Below are 27,816 nucleotides of genomic sequence, written 5' to 3' on the forward strand. Positions count from 1 at the left end.
GGATCGGTCCCTTCCTGCAGTTTGCCAGGGCCAAGGAGCTGCAGTGCCAAAATTGTTGCCGGTGAGCGAGTCACAGGGAAGACTCAATTCAGGTTCCTGCCACCGCTGGCCCCCGGGGCTATCAGCATGACAGCCACCGCTGGCAGAGGTGTAGGTCGATTGGCCTCGTCGCTGGCAGAAGTGCCCCTTGCTCTACGGACCGCAAAAGAGTTTACGAAAGGACGGGGAAATTGACGGGGATTAAAAAGATAACCCGAGGAAATTTCCCTGCATACACAACTGTCTCCCGAGTGAAGCAGACCTGCTGTCCTGGCTTGAAGCAGTGCCTTTCTTGGGAAGGCTCCCAGAACCAAAGCTGAGCCCTGCCGCAAAGCTAACGCGTCCCACTCGGGCAAGAAGTATTTTTAACAGACACAAACATTATTCCCAACTGCAGCCATTTGCTTCCCCTTGTGTGTGCTTCCACAGAGGCAAAACACACTCAAATCCCTCTGCAAACCTAACACCAGCCAGCGATGGGGAGCCACATGTTTTGATCTGTCACTAGTTCTTCTTCTCTTAGTTTCCCCGCTTTTCAAATCCCCTCTTCCCACTCCTCATCACCCCGAAAGAACTAGGGGCCATCGACCCAGGCCAGTTTAACTCCATCGGACATAGCAGCCAGCCGGCGGCCTGGATGAGTCACTCGTTACTAAGGCAATATGCAGATACACCCTTTGAAGTCGCTGCTCTCGGAGGCAGTGCGGGAGCGGAAGGTGAGCGGCCGAAGTTTGCGCCTTCCCCGCGGAGGACTCGCCCGGGGGCTTCGGGGAGGGGGGAGAGAGAGATCCAAAAACGGTTGCTCAGGGGTTAAAAAGTTTCCCTGCTGCCAGGTTAGGGGGAGGTTGACGGGAGAGCGAGGAGGGAGGGACAAGGTGAAGACTTCTGCCCCGGGGGAGTGTGAAAGGGTAAAACACGGAATAACAATAAAATAAAAATAATAATAAAAAAAATTAAAAAGGGGGGATGGGGAGCCTTGTCACCTCTCTTGGAGGGAGACGGCCGGAGCTCGCACTTGCCGTTTCCTAATGAGATGACCCCGCGCCCCCCATGCCCGTTCCACGGCAGCGGAGCCGCGCCAGGAGCCAGGTAACGGGGAAAGGTGCAGGGACAGCGCGGGGCGGGCGAGTCCCGGCTCGGCTCGGGTCACGGCGCGCTCCGTCCCGTACTATCCCCGGCACTTCAGTGGAAGAAACGGAGCGCAAAGACCCGCCCGGAAGAGTGGACAAACAGCGAGGAATCGCCGGCAGCCTAGAGGGGCACACAGGCATCCGGCAGGACGGGGGGCGGGGAGGGGGGGGCACCCAAAACCCAACCCAGCCTCACGCGAACGACACCGGCGCTTACATCCTCCTCCTCGCAGTCACTTCGCGACTGGTACTGGAAGCGGGGCCGGCTGCTTTCCTGTTGCAATGGACGCGAGGTCTTGCCGGCAGCTCCGTCCTCCTCGCTGCTCTGGGCGCCCAAGAGGTGACTCGCTTCGGGGGGAATGGGGAACGAGCGGGAGGTGTTGATCTTCCCGCTGAACCGCTGGTACAGTGAAGCCATGAAGTCAATCCGCGGGAAACGAGGGAGAGGGAGGGAAAGAGAGCCGCTTCTTTTTTTCTCCCCCTCCTCTCTTCTGTTTTGGCTACAGCATGCTACACGCGGGTGAGGATCAGTCCCACGTCAGTGGAAGGAAGAACGAGGAATCCTGCTCCCCGGTCCTCTGCACCGGCACCCGGAAAGAAGCGGGGGGGGGGGGGGGGGGGGGAGATCGAGAGAGCAGAGACGGGGGGAGTGAGGGGGGGAAGAAGAGAGAAGATAGACAAATAAATAATAAAACGCAATCGAGCCGTAACACCACAGGCCCCGGGAATGCTGCACCATCCAGTGCTGGGAAGGAAAAAAAAAGATAAAAGAGAAGAAAAAAAAAGAACCAAAACACTCCACGAAGACGTACCCCCGATAATGGCGCCTGAGTGGATCAGCATTAAATGTGCTTTGGGGGTGTGCGTGTGTGTTTGCAAAAGCAGGTGGAAAAAAAAAGGAAGGGGGGCTGGCTCAATCGCTCGCTGTCAGCGGCTCCCCAGGCAGAGGTGGCGGAGCAGTCGCCTCCGAGGTCGCATACCAACAGTGTGCACAAGCGAGAGGCAGAGTGACAGAGTGTGTGAGACGGAGTGGAAGAGGCTGGGAAGCCTCATTCAAAGCACGTTGCTCTTCTGGGGAAGGAGGGCTCTTCTACAACCATATCCTTTTCGGCACCTTTTTTTTTTTTCTGCCTGTTTTTTTTTTTTCCCGGGGAAACAACTCAAAAAAAAAAAAAAAAAAAAAAAAAAAGGCAACAGACACCTGATCGCCAGCCGTGAGAGAGAGAGAAAAAGAGGTGGGGAGGGGGCAGGCGAGGCGGGGAGGAGGGAGGCGGGACCGGCAGCTGGAGGGGCTCCGGGATGCCGATGTGCGCGGAGCGGCTCGGCCCCGGGGAGGGGGCGAGGGAAGGGCGGGTGAAGCCTCCCCGCTGCCCTGCCCTGCCCAGCGGCCGCGGGCACATCCCAGCCCGGCAAGCGGGCAGTGCCCATCCCCGTCCCCTCCGCCCGTCCTCCTCCTTCCAACCACGGTCGAGGAAAGGAGGGAGAAGGGAGGGTTGCGGGGTGGCTTTTTTTGGGAGGTGGTTGTTGTCGTCGCTTTTTTAAAAGATTCTGGTAAATCGTGTCTCTCTTACTATTTTTGTATTAATTCATTTTTTGCTGCATTAAAACGTGCTTCAGCGCCCCTCAGTGGAAATCCGCCCAAAGCGGCACCGGCTGGGGATAAACAACCGCGGTCCCGGCGCCGGGGATGGATCCGGGATTGGGCTGAGCTGGGCTGGGCTGGGGTTGGGGTCGGGGTCGGGTCCAGGGCCGACTGGGACTCGCCCGCCGCCGCGGCCCTTGCGCGGGAGCGCCGGGATCCGCTCCCTGGGCCCGGGAAGCGCGGCCGCCGATCAACGCTCCCGGCAGGGACAGCGGGAATGTGCTCGGCCACGCTCCCGGGCTTGGGCTCGGGGTCCAGCCCCCGCCAGCCCAGCACGGCTGCGTCGGGATAGAGGGTGACAATTCCTGTTGCTCCAGCATCAAGCTCCGTGGTTTCCATAGCAACGAATGCTTAGGTTTAAAGGAAAGTGGCAGAGTTGCTGTCCCCTATTTCTGCTCCCCGAAATCCTCCTCTTTGACCTCTAAATTTACCAGAGATTTTGGGATTACAACACACAAAGCATAAACCAGCTTTTGCCCATTCCCATTGAGAGACTTGCTGCTGAAGAGCTCACAAACTTGAGTATACTTTAACCGGTGGATTTGATGGGCTGAAATGTTTCTAAACATTTTCTTGATTAAAGTTTTAGCTGTCAAGATAATACCATTTTTGATATATGTGACTTCCATTAGTATTGAAAAACCCCCTCACTTCAGTAGATCACGTACAGAGTATTTTAAAGTGCAACTGTCCCACCCTCCATGATTTCAACAACTGATCAAAAATCTCTTTATATCTGAATAGTTTTATCCACTGCTTTTTATTTGTGTTTTCAAAGTCAGGGATGATAAGTCTTAACATTTAGATGAAAAGGGAACCTTATCTCATCAAGAGAGAAAACAAAAACAAACGCTCTGTCGCCTTTATGATGCAACTTGAAAGAAGGAATCATTTTGATCTTCACAACTGAGATCCTGACATTTAATTAAAAAACAAGATGAGCACACAATGCTCTGAAGCAAAGGTCTATCTTCTACATCACAGCAACACAAATCACAACAGACGTAACTTTCCAGAAGCCACTCAGACCCCTCGTAACTTCTGTTTAGACACAAACTGACTGCCAAAAATCTGGACAGGTAGCTCAGATAAATCCCACCTTGAAATGCATTAAGAATGATTTTATGATATTTGGAATTGGTGACAACTAGTGCTGAAAATAAAAGGATCAAGAGAAACAAATTAAAAGAAATAATACATTTTTAACTTCTAAGGAAAAACTAGGACACAAAGGAATAATCAAAGAAAGTCACAAAAAAAGAAAAGATAAAACCACTAGGCAGGGAAAAACACCAAAGATTAAATGTCTGAATTAAAAAGCCTCAAAGAAAGTACATAAAAAAGAAAACATTCAGCCTTACAGCTCAATTCAAAACTGAAAGAGCCACTAAGGACCAATTCAGCTCCAAATGCATTGTTTGTGGTTTTAATTCTTAAGAACCAAGATTTCACATAATTGAATTTGTCTAGTCATGCATGCATATATCGTGCATGTATGTGTGTACACAGTTCATGTAAAAATTATATTAAGGGAACACAAAATTGCAGTGTCAAACACTTTAAAAGCTCAGTGAAAAACAAACAGCCAAATGGTCCTCATCCACCAAAATATCCTGATCGTGCAGCTTCGGGCTGTGATTCACTTGCTCTAAAATAAATAATTACAGGTATTTAAAGGCCTTCCTGATTCCAGCTCTCCACTCCATGACAGACCAGGGACAGCAGAAGCAATGTCATGTCATGTTCTGGGTATCACAGTGGGTGAAGGAAGATGATTTGCACCAGTTGGGAAGTGCAAAGACACATTTCTGTCACCCTGCTACAGTGAAAGTGACTTTGTGTAGAAGGGCTGAGCAGGCAGCTGGAGGCTGAAATATCTTGAAAAACCCCCTGCAATAAGCTTCAGTAGAGTCAGTCTGTCGATGCCATTTCTGAAAGCAGTAGGATTTTTCTGAGTCACAGGGGACCCAGATGATTTCATTACGGACTCTGGAGAGCACTCCAGTCTGCTGCGCACAAGTTCTCTCAGGATGTAGCTTGTCCCCTACAAGCATGTGTTATGGTAGTCCTGCCTGCCTGTTAGGGAGGGACACAACCCAGTGCTCCTGAGTCACTGCTCAGTGTTGGAAGCCCTCTGCTCTCCACTTGCAAGTCCGTGGTTAATTTGCTGCTCACCTGTGCATGACTTGGAGCCCAGAGGCCTCTACGATATCCTGGTTATACGACCACATACTGTCATACAGTGTGCACATCAACGGGGCACGGAAAACAGGATGGAGCCAAAAAACAGAAACACAGGAAACATCGAGACATGACAGTAAAATGTCAATAAACAAACACCACATCAGTAATTGGGGTTTCATTGCAGCAAAAGACCTTTTCCGCCTATGGCAAGCTTTGAGGAGAAGCAAGGAACTTCTGTTATGAAATATGTTTAAGGAGGCAAAATATTTCAAAAGTACAAATGTAAGTCTTGTCTTTAAAGACACATCTTACATGTAGGAAAGATCCTTTCCCTAAATCCTGCAAAGAGATCCCAAGATAAAAATCAAAGCATTTCAAAACAAACAGTGTCCTCAAGCATCTCTTAGTTGTATATTTAATTCAGCATCCAAAGTTTTGAAAGGAGGTTTGATTCCTAACTAGTGACATTTCCATCAAAATAAAGTGTGTTAGCTTAAGACATTTTCTCTGCAGCAGCAAAGTATGTTTTACTGACATTTTTAAAGTATACAGATAAAAATGACACTTTTCCCCACGTTGTATAAATAAACAGTGTCCCCACATTTCAGCACTATTAATGTAACACGATCAAAAGCAGGTCAAACCCAAGCCCTACTGCCTTTAAAACTTTACATAAAATATTTCTTTTCAGACAAGCTAGCTCAGAATAACACTGGCTATCAGAGTAACAATGTAAAGAAACAATCCAGCAATATTATCCTTGGATATGTTTTTTTTAGATATTACTTCTATTTGTCAGGGAGTTAGAGCATAGTTATTCATGTTCCATTCTTCTGTTCTGACAAAGCAATTTACGAACTTGTCATCTAAATAATACAGAGTTTGTTGCAGACAGAGCTAAACATGTTTCCAGTTTGCAAGTGGTGATAGTTACTAAGCAGCTGATCAGCAGGGAGAGTTTAAGAAAAAATATTTTTTCAATAGTTCAAATACACTTTTTATTACTTGAAATATTATATTTTCATTTTCCAATGAACTTTTAAAGGAATTTTTAATTTCCTGGTTATTTTTTTATATCACCTCAGAAAAGGCCTAGTGAGTATTTTCTCTTAAAATGACTGTATTTATTAATATAAATCTTCTGGGTTTTTTTTATAATAGCAACTTTCTAGTCACTAGAGAAACAACGATACACTATTTTAACTCCTATTACCATTGTTAGCCAAGAAAAAAACATCCAACTCACGAATCTTCAATGGCCCCAGGCATACACCCTCTATACATCTGCTGTCTGGTGTCAACTAAAAATTCAACCAGACCAAAACAGAACAGAAAATCTCTCTCCTATGTCAAATGCACCAACTCAGCAGTCCCTGAGGATACAACTGATGGTTCATTTTGATCTGATGTGTATGCTGGGGGGAGCACACCACCGTGTCAAGACCAGTGACAGCAGGGCTGCAGAAGGCTGAGGGGTGATACATATTGTGGAATTAGAACACTGATCTGTTCACTTTCTTAGCTCATTGTTTGTGCTGTTAGCATCTCAGAGCAAGTTATGTAGAAATGCAGCATTGGAGTGAGTGACTTTAGGACATAGAGAAGCATATTTCTCTCTGGCATCACACTCTACTGAGAAAAATAATCTCACAGGCCTTACAATGATTAAAAAAAAAAAATAAAAAAAAAGACAAATCCCTAAATAAACAAGACAGCTTTCTGGGCTGGACTAAGAGAAACATTGGGAAAATTAGTTTTCTAGGCACTGCAAGAATAATTGAATCTTATAGAAGTGGCTGAGTGAAGGCTTTTTGTGGAGAAAAGAAAACACTGATACTCAAGTACTGGGAACAGCAGGCAATTGTGGCTTTACAGGATAGATGATTTTTTTGGGGAAAAAAAAGGTAGGCTGGAAAAAAAGGCTCTTCAGGGAAAGAGTTGGGCCCAGAGGGAGCTGCGAAGAAAAAAATTAAAAGCATACAGAAGAGTCAGGGACACAGTGAAGTACCAGGAGGGGCTGAGAGAAAAAGGAGATGAAGGCAAGTGAGGTCAAAGAGGCAGAGAAGAAGTGGACCAAAACAGTCAGAGATGGAAAGCACTAACATGCCTGGAGAGTGGGGAGACAGGCTGGGGTGGTACAAGGTCAAATGGAGCCACACAATTGGGAGAATTTTCAAAACCAGGAGATCAGCTGCTCCAGAGGGCACTTCCGACACCTGGTGGATAAATGTTGTCTCAGTGGTCAGTAGACAGGTGATTTTATCCACCAAGAGTCTTGATACACACCTAGGTCTAATTAAATGAAATCAAGAACACATAGCTGAATATCAGCAGGTTCTTCCCAGTAGTGTGAGCAGGACTGTTTCCAAAGGAAATGGGTGAAAGTCCTAACGCTGAGGGCATTTATAAATAGTCTGTATGAGGCATTAGAAAATGTGCTGTAAGGCATAATCCTGCCAACTGGCAAAAGGATAGACCACATGACCAGGAAGGTCTTTCCCATACGTTTTTTTATGATTTTGCAGTTGGTGCAGAGGTGATGAAAGACAGGGGTAAAAAAAACACAGAAGAGAGGAGTCAGAAACAATGGCTGTGCAAGTCTGGCGCTTGAAAAGGTAACTGCAAAGCCTAAGTAAAAGAAGGTACTGAGGTACATGTGTTTGTACAGCTGTACACCACCTTGGGGGCCTGGCCTACCTCTGTACCTAGTACTGCCACACATGCCAATAGAAATTCGTGCTGCAGACAGTCCTTCTTGTCTTAATAAATATTCTGTCTTTGGAAGCTTTGTCTGAGAGAAGTTAGGATGAGATCCCAATTCCGTGTCTTCAAGAGAAGCCAGGAAGTTGAGCATTAAAGTTACAGATAAATACATCTTTCTTCGGATGCCAGAAGCTGTTGCCATCCATGCAAGACTCTGCTAATGTTGCTGAACTGGTCCCACGATGCATATTTTTCTCTGCTTTGTAACCTGACAGTATTTGATGCTCAAGTCAGATATGCCATGACAACAACAAGGTTGCCTGATTAATCTATCTCCCAAGGGTGTTTTCAGCAAGAAAAGGGAATATATTTTTCTTCACAAAGGTAAAGTAGGACTGCTGCAGGACTACCAGAAAAGTAACTGTGTTGCAAAAGCATCCACAGGCACTTCAGTCACAGCTGCTTCAGACGGAGTGTCTCAAGGCAAGAGATGTGCTCAGCTCTACCTGTGAAAGGGATGCACAAGATTCCTGCTCCATTCATGTTCATGAGCCATATCTGCACATCCTTAATTGCCCCTATTGGGAGAAGCTGATGCAATTCCTCTCTAATTCACCACTGTAGAATTGGTAGCACACAGAAGCAACATACCTTGGAGAAATTCTGAATTTTCACTTGCCAAAAAGAACTTGTGCATGCAGAATCTTGGAGAAACAGAAGGAATTTAATGAGTCGGCATTTCGAATGCGTGCCACAGATTTCAAAGGGAGCAGACAAGACAAAATAATTTTATTTAAAGACTTCTTCTTTATTATACAGAGATTCTCTTTAAACAGATCTATGACACCTCAGACTAGCTGTCATTAAATTCAGTTTTTTTGCTGCTTGGAAGAGAAGAACTAAAACCTAGATTTACTAAAAGACCCAGGGGATGTAATGACACAATTTTAGGTTTTGGAACCCCACAGCTGAAAGAAACCCTAGAGACAAATGTGAATATGCAGGGGAAAAAAAATAGAGAGCGAGAAGTGGACATCTCAAAAAGGCTAGCCTAGTCTAACCAAATATCCTCCTACTTCTTTGTTCTCATTCTGGCCCTGCCAGACATATGCTTCTTCCTCCAGTTTGGCACAGATTCAGCATATTCAAATATTTTTCTCTTGCAGCCTTTTACAAAGAGAGGAGCAATGATGGAGGTTTGTAAAAACCTCCCTGTGAGAGAGCATGTTGGATATCCTCTAGGAATAAATACTGGATCAGGCAATCTTGAAGGTACAATTCAGTCTGGTTTCTGTCTCTCATCAGGATTACAGACAGGTGAGCGTTTCTCTTGAGATGTCTTCTCAGGGCAGTTTTGAATGTACAGAGCTGCCACCATGAGTACTTCAGAAAGTTTTCAGACTGGTCAGAAAAGCATCTAATGAGTTCCATTTATCTGGGGTTAAGTGGGCTGTAAGCAGGGACTTTATGGAGCACAGTTCTAGATTAGCTGTCTGAAAACCTCCTGAAATCTCCTAAAAGTAAATAATTGCTTTTTAGCTTTGGCACTAGTTTGAATTGGTAGATGTTTGTGCTACTTCACTATTAGAGTTGGTACACATTCATTCCTGCCCATTTGCCTTCAAAAATTGATTAGCAAAAAAAGCTTACCAGCTAACTCATAGTCTTCTAAGTACAAACTACATCATTTGTCCAATTCACCTGTCTTAGTAACAAAGTCTAAAATGGGTGAAGGTCATGGAAGTTATTTTAAAGGTTTGTAAATGCTTCTGGTCAACTGCCACTATGTAACAGCAAATATACAGGATCACAAATGGCTGTCAAAGAGTGTATTCATTTCTTAAGAGGTGGGAGACACAAAGACAAGAATTGAATACTGATAGGAGAATAATGAATTATGTCCTTACCAATTTAACACAGGTTTATGACCACAGTTATTCAGGGTCAACAAACAAGCCAACCAACGAGAGATTTTCATTTTAAATACCTCTTAGGATGTGCCTGGATTTAACTCATCAACATATGTGCTTCCTTTTAACTTTACCACACTCTTTCAATGTATGCCAGAGGCATTGCAAAGGTTTTAGCAACGTGAGGTACTGGAATACACACTGGAATTATCAAAATCAGATCAGTGATGGCATAATCAATATGAGCTGCTGCTTTGGAAAATTCCAAGGGATATTCACATGCATCTTGCTTTATTCACTGCATGTACCTAAATTTAGGGGCACTTTATTTCTAGTTGCTAGTTAACCTGATAGAGATCTTATTGGCTTGCTAAGCAGTATCTTTAAAAAATGAATAAACCCAAAGCTTTGTCAAACAAGTCATGCATATTTCTAGTCCCTCCTGACTCAGAGGCAGATCTATATGTATATTTATTTGCATATGCCAAGGAATCATAAAAGCATGTCAAGTGAACCAAGCTAAAAAAAGTGTGAAAACTAACTTTAGAGATGTTCAATAATTTCACCACAAAGATAAAAGCAATCCAGGACTCTGCTAAGCAGGAAATACAAGCTTCTTCATCATGATCTGAATGTGACTGTGACAAAGGTAATCCAGTGAAATTCTGACTATAACTGATAATTTCAAACCTCTGAAAGAGGTCTGATTTTCTCTGCCAGAGAAAAATAATTCCCTCCAAGTTATGCAAGCACACAGCAGTGTTCAGATCCTCTCATTCCTCTCCACAAAGCAGGCAAGCAGCAACTAGGTAGCTCAAAATGTCACAACAGGGCCCCAGAACCAATCTTTGAGTCCATCACAGTTTCTGCAACATGACTTCAGCAGCACAGCCAGAGCTCTATGTTGTAAAAGCACCATCACTGAAAGCAACTGTGGAAAGAATGAAGCCACCATGACTTAAGGCAATAACAGTTTCTGACAAAAGATGGCTTGCTACACTGGATGCTACCTTCCCTCCAGGAACTTTATCAGCAACGGGCAGACAGAATCAGCACCACCATTTTATGTAGAACTTAGGATTCTTAAATCATTAAACTGTTTCTCAACATTACATCTCCAATGATTTCATATACAGAACCACAGTATTACCTTCTTCAATTTCATGAACCTGAACGAATTTTACCATTTTTCTGTGGGAATTATTCATTCTAGCCATTATTCACCAATTTAAATATGTCTTTGACTATCCAGTAACTTGGTAAAACAGAATTCACTACTGATTCTGAGGATAATAAATTTCTTGAAAATATCCTTTACTGAGAAAAGAGTCTCTCCATTCAAAGGGGTATATCCCTGTGTTGGTGTTGCTTGGTATTTTTGGAAGTGGATGACGCCTCAAAACCAATTAGCATGGCCTATTTGTGTCATCCAGAAACATATGGGTCCTTGAAGATAAAGAGCACGTGGTACTGACATTTGCAGCACATTATGACAAATGCAGGCAACAGCTTGTCAGAGGTGGAAACATTTGCTGGACAACAGAGATGACACAACCAGTAAGTGGGACAGTCACCCCAAATAGGGGCAAAACTGTGTTTTGGCCAGAATTGAACAGGCAAGAATTTAAATGACCTGGGATTTTGTTGCAAAAAAAGCATCTGCTTCATCTTGAAACACACAGAGCTTTCTTTGTATTAAAAAACTTGCAAGAAAGTATTGGAACTTGACTTGTATTAGAGCTCAAAACTTGAGGAGCGTTTGAGGGAGTTGGGGTTGTTCAGCCTGGAGAAAGCTCAGGGGAGACCTTATTGCTCATTACAACTATCTGAAAGGAGATTGTAGCCAGGTGGGGTTGGTTTCTTCTCCCAAGTAACAAGCAAAAGGATGACAGGAAACGTCCTCAAGTTGTGTCAGGGGAGATTTAGATTGGATATTAGGAAAAATTTCTCCATGCAAAGGGATGTCAAGCACTGGACCGGGCTGTCAAGGGAAGTGGTGCAGTCACTCCTTGGAGGTATTTAAAAGATGTGCAGGGGTGGCACTTTTGGATGTGTTTTAGTGGTGAGCTCGGCACTGATGGGTTAACAGTTGGATTCAGTGAACTTAAAGGTCTTTTCCAACCTAAATGATACTATGATTCTATGATCCTATGAAAAAGGAAAGAAAACACTTGAAAGGGGCTCAAACCTTTGGAATTTCCTGGTCTCTTAAGCCTGAAATAGCGTTACTTTCAGAACACTCACCAAGGCCTATTTCTAAATAAGTACACTGGCAATGATTTCATCTTTGGCCTGCTTTTTCCAAGGAGCTGTAGAGGAGCTTTATCTGTAATGTACCTGTACGTTGTGCTTATGATCCAAGGCTGAAGGGCTCCCTGTTCTCGTGACTGACTCTTGACTGGGATTCTCATGCTGAGCTTCAGCTCCCCTCCCCGCCCCAGACAAATCTCTAGCCAGGCCACCTAGTTTCAGAGACAGCAGAAGCTGCATGCCCTGCCACCTTGCAAGCCCCACATGTGCCCCAAAATGTCTTAAAGTAGGTTTGTGGGTCAGCTGCAGTGTGGGCTGCCAGCACATCCCAGCTTACTACTGCAGCCATGGTGGCAGAGGTCTGATTGCACCTTCCTGCTTATTTTAGGAGCAGCCTAAGGCAAATTTATGAAGTAATCTCTCTCTCACTCTTTTTTTTTTGTTACCTATAGTGTTTTTCTATAGAAAAAATAAAAAAGATCATAATGTGATTTCTAAGCTGACAACAGGCCTCTAAGATGAGAGCACAGCCATTGCATTAAATATGCTTCACCACACACAGGTTTTGTCTGTTATATACTTCATATTAGAAAATAGTTGTCATTTCTTTATCAGATCCCTTTGAAAACTCACTACTGTTCGACCCTGCCCTCTACTGACATGTTTGTCTTGTGAACACAATGCAGTCTCTTACATAGATGACAACCTAGATGGCACACTTAAAGTTAGTCTTTTTCTAACAGAGAGGCCAAAAAAAAAAAAAAAATAAGAAAAAAAGAATGACGAGAGGACAAAGCCTAAAATGCTAGTGATTTCTATTACCTATATCAAATAGCTTAAAGAGGGCAAAAAGAAAAAAAGAAATCTAAAATTCATTATTAATACTAATCTGAGGAAAATTCATTTGGATCAATACAATTTTATAAATAAGAGTCTGGATCACCTTCTACCCTCCAGCAATAAAATTGTTTTATTTATAGTGCTTGTCAAGCCTGTTCTCTGAGTTTGATGCAGAAAACGTGCCTGACCTGGTAGAAGTTGCAATGGTAAACAAGTAGCTGTGCCATGCTGCTAACCCACAGCATTAGCACACAGGGCACAAAGCAGCTCTGGTGGTGAGGGAGCACTTCCACTCCCACCACTCTGTGCCCTCTCCCAGGCACACACTCTTAGAAGAGACAAGAAAGTAAACATTTTGATCTCTGTTTTCACTTAAGGCCCTTAAAGTGGAGGCAACATCCATTAAGACTTACAGTAAATTTCTCAGATGAAACTTCTTGTTGGTGTTTTACAGATGAGATCAGCAGAGCTGAGTGATTTGCTCAGACAAGTCTGATCTGGGGGCAGTAGAGTGCACAGACATCCCATGGCCTTTTATTTTAATGGGTAATGACTCTTGTTACTGGGAAGGCTCAGCAGAATTAGAAGGAGATGAAGCATCAGGAGAGGTGCCACTTGCTAATTTGGGAAGCAATGGGCCCCAGACCAGAGCTGTTCATCTGATCTGGTACACAGCTGCTCGTTTAAAATAGGGAGCTAATGGAAAAAAGCTGAAGTCTGAGAACTGCACCACAAAGACAGTAAAACTTCCCTAAGAAATAGCATTCATTCTTCCTAAGTCATTGCTGTAGATGTCACTGGGGTGAGTGTGTGTGCTCAGGGAATTGTGTTTCTGATGCCACAGTTGTTCCATGTTTGCAGCTGCAGTCCAAAGTAAAACCCCAGTGTGCTGGTTACTCTTTCTAAAAGGTTCTCAGGTTATTTATTCCAGTCCAACTGACAGAAAAGACACAGTTTCTGCAGGCACAGAGAATGCTTTATGCCCTCCATAAAATCATTTGACAATCCAAGGAAAACTTCCCCGAGATTGTTGTTCAGATTCCAAAGTGATTAATCGTATTTACTGGGAACTTTACTTGAGTAAGGACTGCAGGGTCTGACAAATCCGAGCAGGTCAGCCCAAAACACTGAAATGATTCATAAGCCTAGAAATAAACATTTGGGAAAAAAAACCCTGTAAATACAGATCAGCATCACCACTTGAGGGTGCTGCAGTAGTTCTTAAATTTTAACTTGAGGATGTGCTGCCAGGCAGGTACTGTACACAGAGCTACACAGCAATAATTCACCTAATTACTTCCATGGAGGCACTCAGAACATTTGGAGCTAAATTAGCACAAAATACTGCTGAAGAGTATTTCAGGAGAGCTTCTCCTGAAATACAGGCTTAAAATCCTTAAAATCTTCCTAACTAATACAGTGATCAAAAAAGGATTCTCCTTGAAAAGAAGTGGGAAAATAAAAAATTAAGTCAAACATAAGAAGGCCCTCAATTATACAAGCACATGCATTTCCAACTTCAAGAAATTCACAAGTACAAATTCTTAGCTCTGCACACACATTTCCTTTGACTGTAATACAAGAGAATATTTTTCAAGGCATATCAAATTGATTTTGCTATAAACTATTACAGGATTATAGCCCATTTGAATAGTCTTCACTACAGGAAACACACAGAACTGGTCTCTGTGGGAAATATATTGAATAGGCAGTAAAACACAAAGCAATACCAAAATACAATATAAAATGTTCCAAAAAAGCCAGAGCAACCTAAATGGAGAGCCTGAGTCAAACATAATCTAGGATTCTCCTATTATGTAGAACCTCTTTTTTATAATTTAAAAAACCATTATAACCTCATGAGGATATAAAAACGTGGAAAAAAAAAAAAGATGATAATGAAGTTTCTTTTGAAATGTATGAAATCACCCTCTATGTGAAAGCATAGTGATTGCACATGAAATGAGCTCTCGTTTGGAAAGCATGTCCAATTGCAATTCTTTTATCTGACTGTTATCAGGCACTCAAGAGAGCTGGTCAGGAACTATTTGATGATACTCTCAGAAAATGCTGATCCATCGAAGTTAAAACTTCTGGTGGAAAAAGGGCTAGTTTAAAAGAAAATTCCAGTTCAAAGACATTTGTGGGTGGGGATTTATTGCTTAAGGTTAGAAGATACAAACTGATCACTTTCAGCCCAAATATAACACCAATTTATATCCAAAAGTGAAGTGGTTTTGAAATTTGGATGAAGAACAAAAAATTTAAAAAAGGCCTGAGATGAAAATAAATCATTTGAGTTGACCCAAACTAATTTTATTCTTTGTCTTGCCACAGAACAGACAATTCCAAGATTGATTACCCATCCCAGCTCACAGCAGCAAAGTTTTCGTAGCCTTGAAACCTGAGTCGTTCTCAGCTCTAATCTCTGTGCAGGGTGCCCACTAGAACATGGGATGTTCTGAGGCTTTCTGAAACATTAAAAAAGATGATGATTATCTGGACCTTGGTCTTGAAATCAAAGCACTGCAACAAGTTAGAAGAGTAGCACTGCCCTGGTGCAAGAGTGAATATGATCTATGAATAGATAAGTACTGGGAAAAGTAATTTGCAATGAGGTAGAGTCTCACCCTCCTTCCATGCCCTCTCCCTTGAACAGATGACTGTTCAACAGCATATTGCTACTGACTTTGATACCACCCATGATCCACAACAACCCATTTCCCAGGGCTGTACTCTCATAGGCAAGGAAGTGACCCAATTTTTAAAGAAGATTGATTTAACCCCAATGAACACCTTTCTGTGGTACACACGCACTGCTTGAGCCTCTCCTTCCCGGCAAAAGGTGACAGAGGGAAAGCAATGAGATGAGGGGAGGTGTGAAAAAGCCAGAAATGCATTCTGCAGATTATTTGATTAGATACATATTTCTTCTTTGGCCTTAGCACTCTAATAACCCGGAGTCATTTGGCCCCTATATTGCAACACTCAGCAACAGAAAAAGAGAGCAAAAGCTACTAAAGACACTCTACAGAGAGAGGAGTAATCTTTGAGCCTGTGTAGCAAGATATTGTTTTATTAAAGCATCTGAAATTAGAGCCAATATGTCAATATTGCCTTTCTTTATAAAAAGTGTGCTAGAAATAGGCAGACTACCTCTACATTAGGTGGGTTTTTCTACAGCCTATTCATTTCTACATTGCATTGTTCGACTAGTTATTTTTAAATTTTCATTACTTTGCAGACTGTGCCCTGATTATTCCTCTGAGAATGGTATCCTTTCAAATACCTTTACAAATGCCTTTACACATGATTAACATTAGTACAAGACCTACCTGCTACCCTATGCCAAGGTCACAAATACCAGATGAACATTTCCAAAGAACAAAATAAAAGATACGCAGAATTTTTACAACTTAGAGAACTGCTGTGAGGAGGTTTTTGAAAGACAGAAAATAGCAGAAGCTGAAACACCATCTCAGCCTCATTTAAAATATAAGTCCATCTCACACAGGTTTATCTGGAGCTCCAAACTGGCCTACATGTACAACAGAGTCAGCAAACAGACCAGAGCCAAGTGATTTGGCTGTTGGATGTGCAGGCAGGAACTCCTGATTACTGACTTGCATCTTTACTACGTGGTAAATTATGCCTCCAGTAAAGTGATGCATTTACCTCCTACTGGCTTCAGTCAGACCAGGATTAAATTCTGGGCAAGCTTCTCTGATTCTGTTTCACTTACCCCAGGAATAAAATGTGTGTATAATAACCTCCACCTACCCCAGACACAGGGCTGTGAAGATTAATGGTAGGAAAGCACCTGGATCCCAAGGACAGACATTTGTCCTAGTTATGTCTACATATGAAAAATGATCAGACTTCCTTTGTTTCTCAGAAAATAGTCATGGTAACTTTAAAATACATATTTGAGCTAAGAGTTGAGAACTCAAACATCAGAGTAGTTGAAATTATTAACAAGTAACATGTAACATTGTAAATGTATTTCACTGGGTAAAGGTCAGTGTTGGAGATATGAGACAGCCTTTTATATTAGAATAACTCATCGCCTTCTCTTCACCGCCATGTATTTCCATAACTCTGCTTCCTTTCAGTCCTCTTATTTAACAAAAAGGATTTATGTTTTGTGGCAAACAGTGCCACAGAAAAGGCATATTTATTAAGTCTGCCATTGCAAAATCTTCTGGTAGATAAGTGTTAGCAGCCCTTAGTTTTTTCAATAAATAATTTTATTATTTATTGCACACTCCTCCTTTATATTTCATTCAGTTTAATTACACCAGTAACATGTTGGGTAACATTTCTAATTTTCCTTCTGTACATAACTGGTATCACAGCAGATGCCTGCCTGTAAGCACTCCTGACAAATGAGGGATGCTGACATTCATATTAAACCACTGTGGTTTTCTATGCACAAATGTTTTTAAAATATTGAAACCTCTGGGCTGAAATATTCCATTCAAAGGAGCACATGGCTGTTTTGTGACAATGTACACGGGAGAGAGTGACAGCTGTGCAAGCACTGAACTATGGCACACTGCAAAACTCCTCAAACTTCTCCACAGAAGCATTTCAAAACATCTGCCCTCCTACAAGATCATGAGCACTCCATTTTGTGTACAGCAGGGTCAGGATCTACCATGCTTTTACTCTATTTGTTTGCAGCGTGCAGAGAAAGGGGACAGCAAAGTGATTCCATTATTCCTGCTGGAATAGGAATTCTTCCTTCATGGTGAATGAAGAAGATGAGCAGAATAGTGCAACTGTTGAGATAATTAGTACAGGAAACTAATAAGAGGTTGGTAATGTTTCACTGCAACACAAATAGCAAAAGAGAAATAATTTCTCCCATAGGATCTAAACCAGAAAGAATAATTGATAGCTGGAGAGGAGGGGAAGTAAGAAGCTAGAACACGCTCCAGAACTGCAATCTGCTACCCAATTTTGCAAGAAAACATAGGTGTTCATGCACTATGCCATTTACTTAAGCACCTATCCTGCCTTAGCAAAGCACCTGCAAAGTTCTCCACTGAATTCAGTGATAGCAGGGTTGCACCTGAAGTTGAAAATGCTTATCCTCAGGAATGGGACATCCTAATAATGTGATCATGTGGTCCAGTTCTGTAAGAAATGTTGTTCTGTCTGCATGGAAATATTTGCAAGACCAGGGCTACAGCTTTATATGATGGTGGTAACACTCTGGACAATCACCTCATCAACCAACCTTTACTTTGCAAAGACCTACAATCCTTTCACTCTTTGCTTTCTCCAGCTCTATCATTTTCTTTCCTATTAAGGATAAAGCTTGACTAATTCTCAATACTTCATTAATTTTGCTCCTCAAGGAGAGTGAGAAACATACAAAGCAGAATTAAGACTTATTAACAACCCCGTGTTTCAATTCAGGACCCATAGAAAAAAAAAACAGTTGAAAGTAACTCATCCTTCCTTTCCTGCTACCCAAGGTAGTGCCATACCTCATTTCTCCCTGTAAGACATCTTTCCTTGCTCTTGAGGGATTTTTCCCATGCTCCTCTACCTAGGACACAGCAGCTCTCCCCAAGCTTGACACTAACACATCTCTTGCTTCCTAAGCCTAATCACAGTGGTACTTCTTCATGGCACGAACATACCCTTCTCCTAAACACTGCCCTGGCCAGACACCCTGTCTGTGGACAGCAGTTCCTAGTCTGTGCCACTCTTGCTCCCTCTGACCTCAAAACAGAGAGGGAAGGTCACCCACTGTACTGGGACAAGCCACTACTAAGCTTCTGTGCTCTTAAAAGGAGTTAGTCTACAGCAGATTGTCCTTTTTAAAATGACTGCATTTCAAAACTGAGCTTTTCAGGTGTTTTGAGTATTTAGTTGCCTGATTCCCATTAAATTTAGGGGAACGCCTGAAATAGTATTGCCTTTTTAGACATGGGTGCTTATTTATAAATAAAGCACTCTGCTTTGAGACATTTTGTTTCTGAACTTGTGTCTGGGTACGTCAGAGAAACCTGCTTGCTGGGCAAAGAGCTGCACACCAATGGTGATGCATGTAAAGAAAACACTGCCCATCAGTCTGCCATTTACATATCTCTTCCAGGACTCTGCCAATCATCTGGGCATAACAGGGGAGATACATGTCCTTCCCCTTTGCACACAGCAATTCTGATTTACTGTGTATCAGTACAAGGAGAGGGGATAGGAAGACTTCCCTTTTCTTCTCTTGAGGACTCTGGGTCTTTAGGCAGCAGATGAGCAGGTTTATGTATCTGACAGCATGTGACACCCCTCTCTCACTTCCCTCATACAAGAGGCACCATATGTTCTTGCTTCCAGGCTGTCTCCACACAGGATGGCCAGAGGGCTCTGCAATGTAGGGCAGATTACCATGGGAAGGCAGAAGTATAGAAGCAGTGTTTCTATGCCCAGATACATTCCTGTTTCTAGGATTACTGGCAGGCTGAGGAAGTATCTGATGAATCACATAATCTTAAAATCATCAAACCAAATCAATGATATGTTTTCTGTCTGTAACACTAAGCAAAGGAAGTTCTGGAGGAAAAGGTAATTTATAAAAAACAGAGTGGAAATACTGCACGTGCTATGATAACATTTTGTTTATTTAGATTTAAAACAATTAAAAAATTGCCTCTTCATGGGTCTCTGTCCCCTAATGTCATTAACCACTCAATAAAATTTCAACAGCTTTAAAGTCATTAGTTTTACAGAAATTCAGGCAGCAAGCCATTTCAAGCTATCATTTGCTTCAGTGCAGGAGGAGCAAGTCCTCTCTGCCTTTTGCAACTTACTCCAACTCTTTAAGTATGGTCTTTTTCAGATCTGTGAACAGAAACACATTCCAGAGTCCTGGAGAACACTCTTCTAATTGCCTTAGCTTTTAATGGGCATACAGGTCAGGCAGCCTTCTCACCTCAGCTTGATGATGCAAGCATGATCCTTGTGCTGGACAAGCTCCAGGCACAACGGATCGTAGCTGGAATGTTGTGCAACACCCACGACCTAAAAATGGCCAGTGGAGATCCTAGGCTGGCCACGCCAAGCAAAATGTTTTCCTCAGAAGGAGGAATATTGCATCTGGAAATTCACATGGAAATGTGCATCTCCATAGCTGCTGTGACGGTGTGACAATAATCTGTCCATAGATGACCAGACATGCACAAGGCAGCTGAAAAGAAAGGTCAGCAGGCATTATCCAAAGGGGATTACATGGAATTCCTTCTAAGCCACAGATAACACTCATCTCCTCATCCCACCCTCAAGACCTCCAAACTGCTGTAGATGAAGTTCAGGCAGTTCACCTCAATCCACACCGAGACATGACTGGAGAGGAAAGTTGACTTCCACCAACCCAGATTCACTTTGAAAATGCTACCAAATATCTCAGTGCTTGCATATACATAGGCAGGGACACACACACACACACACACAAAGCACCGGCATGGCAGGGTTTGGAGCCTCAGTGCAGACAGGAGACATGCAGGGCTTCCAAACTTTTGATGGTCTAAAGCTGGAACTCGGGCCTGATCCAGAGTCCACTAAGAGCCTTTGCACAGTCTCCAGATGTTAAGCCTCTGTGTAGTGAAAGAAGAACTGAATTATCCCAAAAGCACCAAATTAAACTCAGACAGGTACTGGCTAGGGGAGTAGAGCATTTATGAGATACTATGTTCATCCCTGGGGTTATTTATGTGTAAGGAACCAGGATTCTTGTTTATTTGTAAAGAAAATACAGCCACAGCATGCTGTTTAAATGAGCAGTCTTTTGATATTTTAGTAAGCTTTTCTATTTATACAATGGGGCAATATTTCACTCTCTTCCCGCACTCTGAATGTCACGTGTGATGCCCTTGTCTGTACACATCTTTCATGACTCTGGCAGAAATGAGTACCACCGACATTTCAAAGCACCACTAGTCATTTCACTAGTGTATTACAATGCAATAAAATATATGTCATATCACAACTACAAAACACATTTTAATCTTTCCAAAACCTGCTTCTGTTGATGACCCATAAAAGCGAGAAGTTCAGAATATTTCATTGCTTATCTTCCCTGCCTAAGCTCCTACATTACAAGCTGAGAAACGTTATGAGTCTGAATGAACTGACCACCTGCAATAACCAAATTTCTTTCTACTATTTGAAACGCAAATACGCACAGGAAAAGCAATAACCTTCTATATATGTCAAAAGGGCAGAACAATCCTTAAGTTCAGTGCCTTATTTATATAATGTCAGTGTCAGAAACTTCTATTAAGTGGGCACTGTTCTTTTCAAGCTGAAATTACACCGGTTTAGGAAAGCAATGCAAAAAACTAATGCACCACAAAAAGCATTGCTTGAAAGAAATTTTTGGCACCACTTACTTTTCCCATTTCCTTACCGCAGATTTCCTTCTTATTTCTTACTGTCTCAAATCAGAGCAGCAACCTTTGCTTGCTTAAATTAGCACAATGACTTAATGCAGGCATTTTACATCCACCATCGCCACGATTAATGGAAATAGGTTTGTCCCTACTGCTTAATGTTAAACAGCTGAGGTCAGGTTATATGCTAATTTAAACTTCAGATAATTCTACTGGCGTCAATGGGATCACGTATGGCACAAAACATTGCTCCAGTTGCACTTCTGTCTCCTGCAGCCTTCCACTGCATCTTAACACACACCTTCGGTGATGTTCTAATGGGTACAGAGCAACGAGACTCATTCACAGCAGATGGTATTTTGTGCTGCTGCTCACAGATGGCAGTGCTGGGATTTGCCAGTCACACAACGAAAAACTGGTCTAAAAGCAGACAATAAAAAGCAGGACATAAAAAAAACCAACGTGTGTTTTTGTGGAGCAGAACTAGTGAAGCAAACTTTTCCAACAAGACAAGGGTAATGGTTAAATCCTCCAGTGTCTAATGAGGTATCAGCTCCAACTGGAATTTGTCCTGCAGATGGGGCATCTCATAAAAGCTCTTCCTTTATAAGGCCTCTAGTGCTTGAGAAGACAAAAAATTACACTGCAGTCTCCCTTCAAGGGTCTGTGAATTATGTCTTTTCTTACCAGATTACCTATATTTAAAGAAAATTGTGGCAATAGACTTCTACCCTCAAGCTGTTTTGACAGAGTTGGTTATAATATTACTCAAATAGGCAAAATTAGACAGAAACACACAAGCATGACTGAGTGTCTCAACTTCTCTGGAAACTGGGAGGGGAAAAGAACAACCAAAAGAAGGCATTAGAAAAGTATACTTACTACCTACAGTTGGGGTCTTCAATCAATGGAATTAAGCACACTTAAAAAAATTTATAAGCTCTGAAATCACACTCTGGAAGGGTATCCTCCTCTCCATTGGTTATAGAGAGCCCAGGTTACTCTCTCAGGTATCTGAACTGAATGTCTAGAATGAATCTCTTTCAAGTTAGCAGAACAAAATTATTTTGCAGAGGAAAAGCTCTGTGGATCTAGTGGATCACAGAAAACTTTCCCCTCACATGAAGTCAGGGAGTTTCTTTTGTCAAGTTTTAACAGTCTCTGAGCAGCCTCATAACCACTATATCATGAAGCTCATTCTTAAGGACTTCTAGGGAGAGAAGCAACTGGATCATTTATGCTGAAGCACAGCTGGCAGAAAAACAAGGAGTGGCAAGATTTCAAAGGTTCAGAGCTTCTGTGAGACTGTTCTCGCATAGATATGGCACATCCTCTGGGATATTTGTGAATATTAAGATGTGTTGTGATGTGAGTACTGTTTCAGCAAGAGGAGGATGCTGCATTTGGCAAAAAACTCAGCTTCTCCTATCAGTTCAATGTGCACAGAACAAAGTGCAACACATGTACAGAAAAGCCATCACCACTTCTGCACCTGTCACTACTGGAAGGCCATCTGGGACCACATCTTCTGCTTTAGTTCTGGTAATGCTCCATCCCAAGCTCAGCTGCAGTCACTGGGGTCTATTCTGACATCAGCTGGGTAACTGGTAGGCAAGGTCTGTGTGCATTCCCTGAAATGTCTCATCAATCTTGTCAAGTAACTGAGCACAACTAGGGGAGTATCAAGAGATGCAGAGTTACAATTAGTGAAATAAAAAGGAAGTTTATTATTCATGTTTCAGCAGCGGGTAGAAACCACAACTGTGATTTGAGTCTCAGTCTGCCAGGCAACATATAAATGTACAGTGGAAGTCAATTCTGGCTCTGAACAGTTTACAATCTTCAGAAGCAGGAGATGCAAGAGGTGAGAAAAGAGAGAATTAATATATACACAGTAAAACTAGTCACAGAGCTAAGGGTTAAACTGTCTCTTTCCAAACACTGAAGCCTCTGCTCTGCTTAGTCTGTCATGCTCCCTTGCTAATCACAACACTCTGACATCTCGAACGGTTCAGTTTCCCTGAGTTCTCTGCAAGCTAAGCTATGGGGAGCCCCAAGCACAAAGCAAGCTGAATCACACTTGCAGAAACCAAAATGATCGGTTTGTTCTGCCATCACTCTTCACGAATCCCCACTAGGTTATTGCTCCTTTGTCCTTTACTTCTCTTTTACCGTCTTTTTTTTTTTTTCCTAAGTAGGTCACCTCATCTCCTGAAGTATGAAGCCATAAGACTATGAAAACATAAAGGAGATTTATTCCTCTCTGTGTGCATGATCTTCTCCACTGAAAGAAGTATGGGAATAACTACAAGGTTCATCATTGACTTCCAAGAATAGACAAATGCCTTTGTTATGCTTCTGTGGCACATCTCAAACACAGGCAGGATGAAACCCACAGTGAAGACCTTAAGTTGTCCACTAAAACACTTGAGCATGGTCCAAAGGTGGTAAAAGGTCAGAGACTAATTTTGTTTGAGAATTTTAATTCATTAGACTTAACATAAGGCCATTAAGGTGGAGGGTTTTTACCTCCCTGTCTCAGACCTCTCTGCTCCTAGATACACATTTATATTAAATTTATGATTTACAAGCATCATGATCCACTGCCCTTTGCTAACCTCTTAAAGGGCTCTCTGTCACAATCATTCTTCACATATGATGCTTAAATACATTTTAATAAGTTGTTCTTGAGAAAATAAAATCCCCAACAAATGAAGCTGACAGAAATTTAAACCCAGCACATGCTACAAAATCTTTTTAGAATAAAATCAAGCACTTCTTTTTTCCCCCTTCAGTACTCCTATTTTGCATCTTTTTTAACTGATTTCTGTTTGTACTAGTTCCAGAGGTCTTAGTTCACACCATCCCACAACAGATGCTTGTTCTTGGGAAATATCTCCACATAAAACAAGGCAAGACTGAAGAAACCCACAGAGTAAAGCAGGGTTTGCTGGCATTCAAGCTGCCTGTAGTGAAGGAGAAGCTTGTGGCTATTTTATTAAGAGGCAGATGCCAATCCTACAATTCCAGGGCTATTTATGAACGTACTAGGCAGCACACACAAGCTCACATGTGCAGATAAGAGTCACAAAGTGTTCACCAGAGTCACAAAGGACCTTGATTCACAAGTGGCCACTTAAACAAATGCACTGTAATGCTGGCATTGCAATCCTATGGAAAATGCTTCTGACAAAAGACTAGTAATATATATCCTTAAGAAATTAATTCTATAATTCTGTATTCCAAGCTTGTCTGCAACAGGCAAACTCTTTTCAGTATATAAGAAATAAAATTATGCAAAACATGAATATTTTCTTAGAAGATTAAACCAGAAAAAAGCACATTAAGAATCTGTATCTTTTAAGGCATTCCTATCTCAAATTTTCATTTACATTAAAAGCCCACTAGCTTCCCTAAGGATCAAAACTTGTTAAGATCCAATATCTTTCATAAGAATTAACTTCAAGTCTATGGACTCTACTATCACCAGAAATACCACCTACATTCCTATACACTCACTACTCGAGTGGATAATTTTTCCAACTAAGAGAAGCCCTGCTTTCTGAGCATCCTTTATCAGTGGTTCATTACTTTTGACAAAGCCAAGAACAAAACATTCAAAGCAAGAAAGATGCTATGTGCAATTAAATCCATGAAGTTCACAAGAGGAATCAGGTATCTATGGTGAAATCTGACTCCAATGAAATTAAAGGCAACTATACCAGTGCAGGGTCTGCTGACCCAGAGTTTTCATCAGATTCATAGGAAATTTTAAGCTCTTAAAAACACTTGTTAATAATGCCAGATGACACAGTTATGCAATTATCTGGCCCATTAGTTTTGCAGTTTACAACCACTCACGAGTCGTTTTCCCACACTCTGAAAACTTTCACAAAAACAGTATTTACAACAGAGTAGCTGATAACACAGTGCTCTTCTCAAGTCCTTGCTTCAGTTGTACCCACAGGGCTGGAATAGAGGTGTCTTCTCAGGATTAGTAGAAGAGTGTATGTGAGAGCTCCTAATGCCTCCAGTACCATCAGTTCAGGTTCCTCAAGTGTCTGGAGTCTTTGAAGCCACATTACTTGAAGAAACAGATTTTTCACACAACTTAGTTGTTCCAACACGCTCCAGGAAAACTGTGAGCAGACTCACTAAGAAAGGAAACACCGAGCATCTACTAAATCTTGACCTACAAGAGCAGTCAGCTTAATAGTGCTCCATCCATTAGTATTACTGGCCAAGGCTGCTCAATAAGACTTTACGATGAAAGTGTAACAACCACAGCAGGCATAATTCTTCGTGTTCCTGTGGACAATGGCTAAATCAATACTGAGTAGCAGCCTCAGAGTTTCCAGATATCAACATGGTAAGTCTTCCTTCTTCATACGACTTCACTAACAGCATGCAGTAAACCATTCAGCAGGCACAAAAAATTCCTGCATTTCAACAGAGCAGCATAAATTTTCCTCTTCTAGATTGTCCTCTGTTGTGGAAAAAGGCCAGATAGGCCAGTGTGAGGTGTGCTACCTAGACATGCATTCACTTCTATGGATTTTGTCCTGCATGGTGAAACTTCTCCTTTATGTTTGGATGAACACAGTTATACAACTCCAATGCACCACAGTTGCCTGTTTTCAGCCTGCATCCTCCATTATATCTGCAAGGCGACACAAGTAAAACCCAGTAGTGACAGAAAATGATCTCAAGCCAATGCTGTGTCCAATTTTCCCTAGAAACCAAGCATGGAGTCCACATTTAACTCACTGTTTTCTTATCACCTGAGCTGTTGGCCATGTTATACCCTCAGTGTATGAGCTGAGCTCTATTTCACACCTTTAATCTCCTACAATTTAAATATTTATACCTAAGCTCTAGTTACATAAGCTCCCTTTATAAGTAATAACCACTTCAGGTCAGGAGTCATTTGATCTATTTCAGCATCTATTTCCCACAGAGATGAGTTCTGTGCAAGCCTTGGTAAGTGCACTCACCAGATCCCCTCAAATTTTAGCAGGAAACTGGAATGACCAGCTCAGATGCAACATGTCCACCCTTCATATGTCTACATTTAATCAAGAATCCTGAATCAGTCATGAATTAATCCTGTCCTGTGTCTGTCAGACTCCTAAGTGGATCATAACACTGCCCTTGCATAAAAGTATTGTGAAGAAAAAGGTATTAAAGGCTGTTACATGTGGCTACTACGGCAGTGTGGCCAGAGAAGCAAAAGGCAGAAGCTGAGACTAAGTGGCCCTAAATAACCATGTATTCTGACACCTTCTTGGGCAGTATTTACCTAGATGAGGGGAACTTTCCAGCCTTATGACACAACAAAAGAAACACCATAGGTATTAAACAAGGGGTATGTTTGGGGTCTAACCCAAATTCAATCTACCCAGCACTCTCTGTGCAACATTTCTACGTGTATTAAATAATTTTCAAATATGACAAAATCAAAATAAACCAAGGATGGTATCATCATTGCATGCATAATCACTTCTGTAGTATGTATGTAAATACCATAAATGAAGGCACTGCAAACACATAATATGAACATATACATATTTTAAATGTCTGCAAGACCTCAAGCTACTCAGGATACCTGACCTCACTTCCATATCTGACTTGAGAGCACAAATGCCTTTGATTTTCAGCAGTTAACTCATTTTTGAAACTGGGATGTGCAGGCCAATTGACCTGAGGGTGCTGAAAACTGCAAAGATCCCTAAAGAACAATCTGGCTTTAGGTGTGAAGTCACTCCTCAGTGAATGCAGAAGGAAAAACAAACAGAGCTGGCCCCAGTCACAAAGGTGATGGAGAGGACAGGGTAATACCACAATCAACTTATTTCACAAGAAGAGTACTGTTTTCTAGCTAAATCCTCTTTCACAGGGGATTAAGCTACTATGAAAAAACCCAGTGAAGAACAGTGTCTGCATAACAATTCCAAAACTGCTCCATCTGTAGACAAGCATCAGTGTACTTAAACTCCCACTGGCAGACCACGGAAAAAAACAGTTTGGCAGCGTCTTCTGTACTCAGAATCAAGTGTACAGAGAAGCCAAGTTTAAATCTATACAGATATTCAGATGTGGAGTCTCTCTTCTGTCAGATGTGGGTATGTCCCCATGCATCACAGCCCGATGAAAGGAAAGAACCCGTGAAGGCGAGGCTGCTCCTGGAGAGCATCCTGTGGGGTCACAGCACAGGAGAGAAACGGGTATTTCAAATGCAAGATTCACAAGTCTGGGGACTTGGGAGTGTGAGGTGGAAGCCAAATGAGTGATCTTATACTTCATGCATGAGATTTGTCAGGCTTGCCTCCAGCCTTACAAAAACACTCACAAACCAGTACTCAGCCAGCTGGTTTGTATTTTCATTACATTTCCTAGGGGCAGGAAACAGTCTGCCCAAAAACTGCATTCATATTCTCCTTGTGTAAATTTTATTTTTCAGCACCACTATGATGGGTTTAAATTCACCTTGATTTCTTTGGAGGGTAAAAGCATTACAGAAAAAACACATTTCTTCTGCTTTGCCTTCAGCCTGAGAATGACAGCAACATTCTCCCTGTGAAGAAACTGGTAATGCTGCAGTGATTTTTATCACTAGCACTTGTATCTCCTGGATATTAATAGATGTTTGGAAAATGCTGTAGTATCTCATTATAAAATATAACTGGGTAGGCAAGGGGACAAATACCTCTACATCAGGAGCT

At 42.2% G+C, this 27,816-nt stretch overlaps 1 protein-coding gene and 1 long non-coding RNA gene across 5 annotated transcripts in view; one reads left to right on the forward strand and one right to left on the reverse strand.

Moving 5' to 3' along the window:
- Window positions 1–27,816, reverse strand: part of DPP6 (dipeptidyl peptidase like 6) — a 549,686-nt gene that overhangs the window by 400,674 nt on the left and 121,196 nt on the right. The window contains exon 1 of one of the 3 annotated variants that reach the window (XM_064638369.1): window positions 1,387–1,676. The exons of the other annotated variants lie outside the window; for them this stretch is intronic. Within the exon in view, the coding sequence (XP_064494439.1) occupies window positions 1,387–1,587 (201 nt within the window). The 5' untranslated portion in view covers window positions 1,588–1,676. Of the gene's footprint in view, window positions 1–1,386; window positions 1,677–27,816 lie in introns of those variants that run through there. 3 annotated transcript variants of the gene reach the window in all.
- Window positions 1,423–3,414, forward strand: LOC135403969 (uncharacterized). 2 transcript variants are annotated; one of them, XR_010425543.1, is made up of 2 exons: window positions 1,423–1,509; window positions 1,676–3,414. It is a non-coding gene; the product is annotated as an uncharacterized LOC135403969 (long non-coding RNA). The 2 variants fall into 2 exon arrangements; XR_010425542.1 differs by having other exon boundaries at window positions 1,460–1,572.

This window comes from Pseudopipra pipra, chromosome 1 (genome assembly GCF_036250125.1).
Source record: "Pseudopipra pipra isolate bDixPip1 chromosome 1, bDixPip1.hap1, whole genome shotgun sequence".
Lineage (NCBI taxonomy): Eukaryota > Metazoa > Chordata > Aves > Passeriformes > Pipridae > Pseudopipra > Pseudopipra pipra.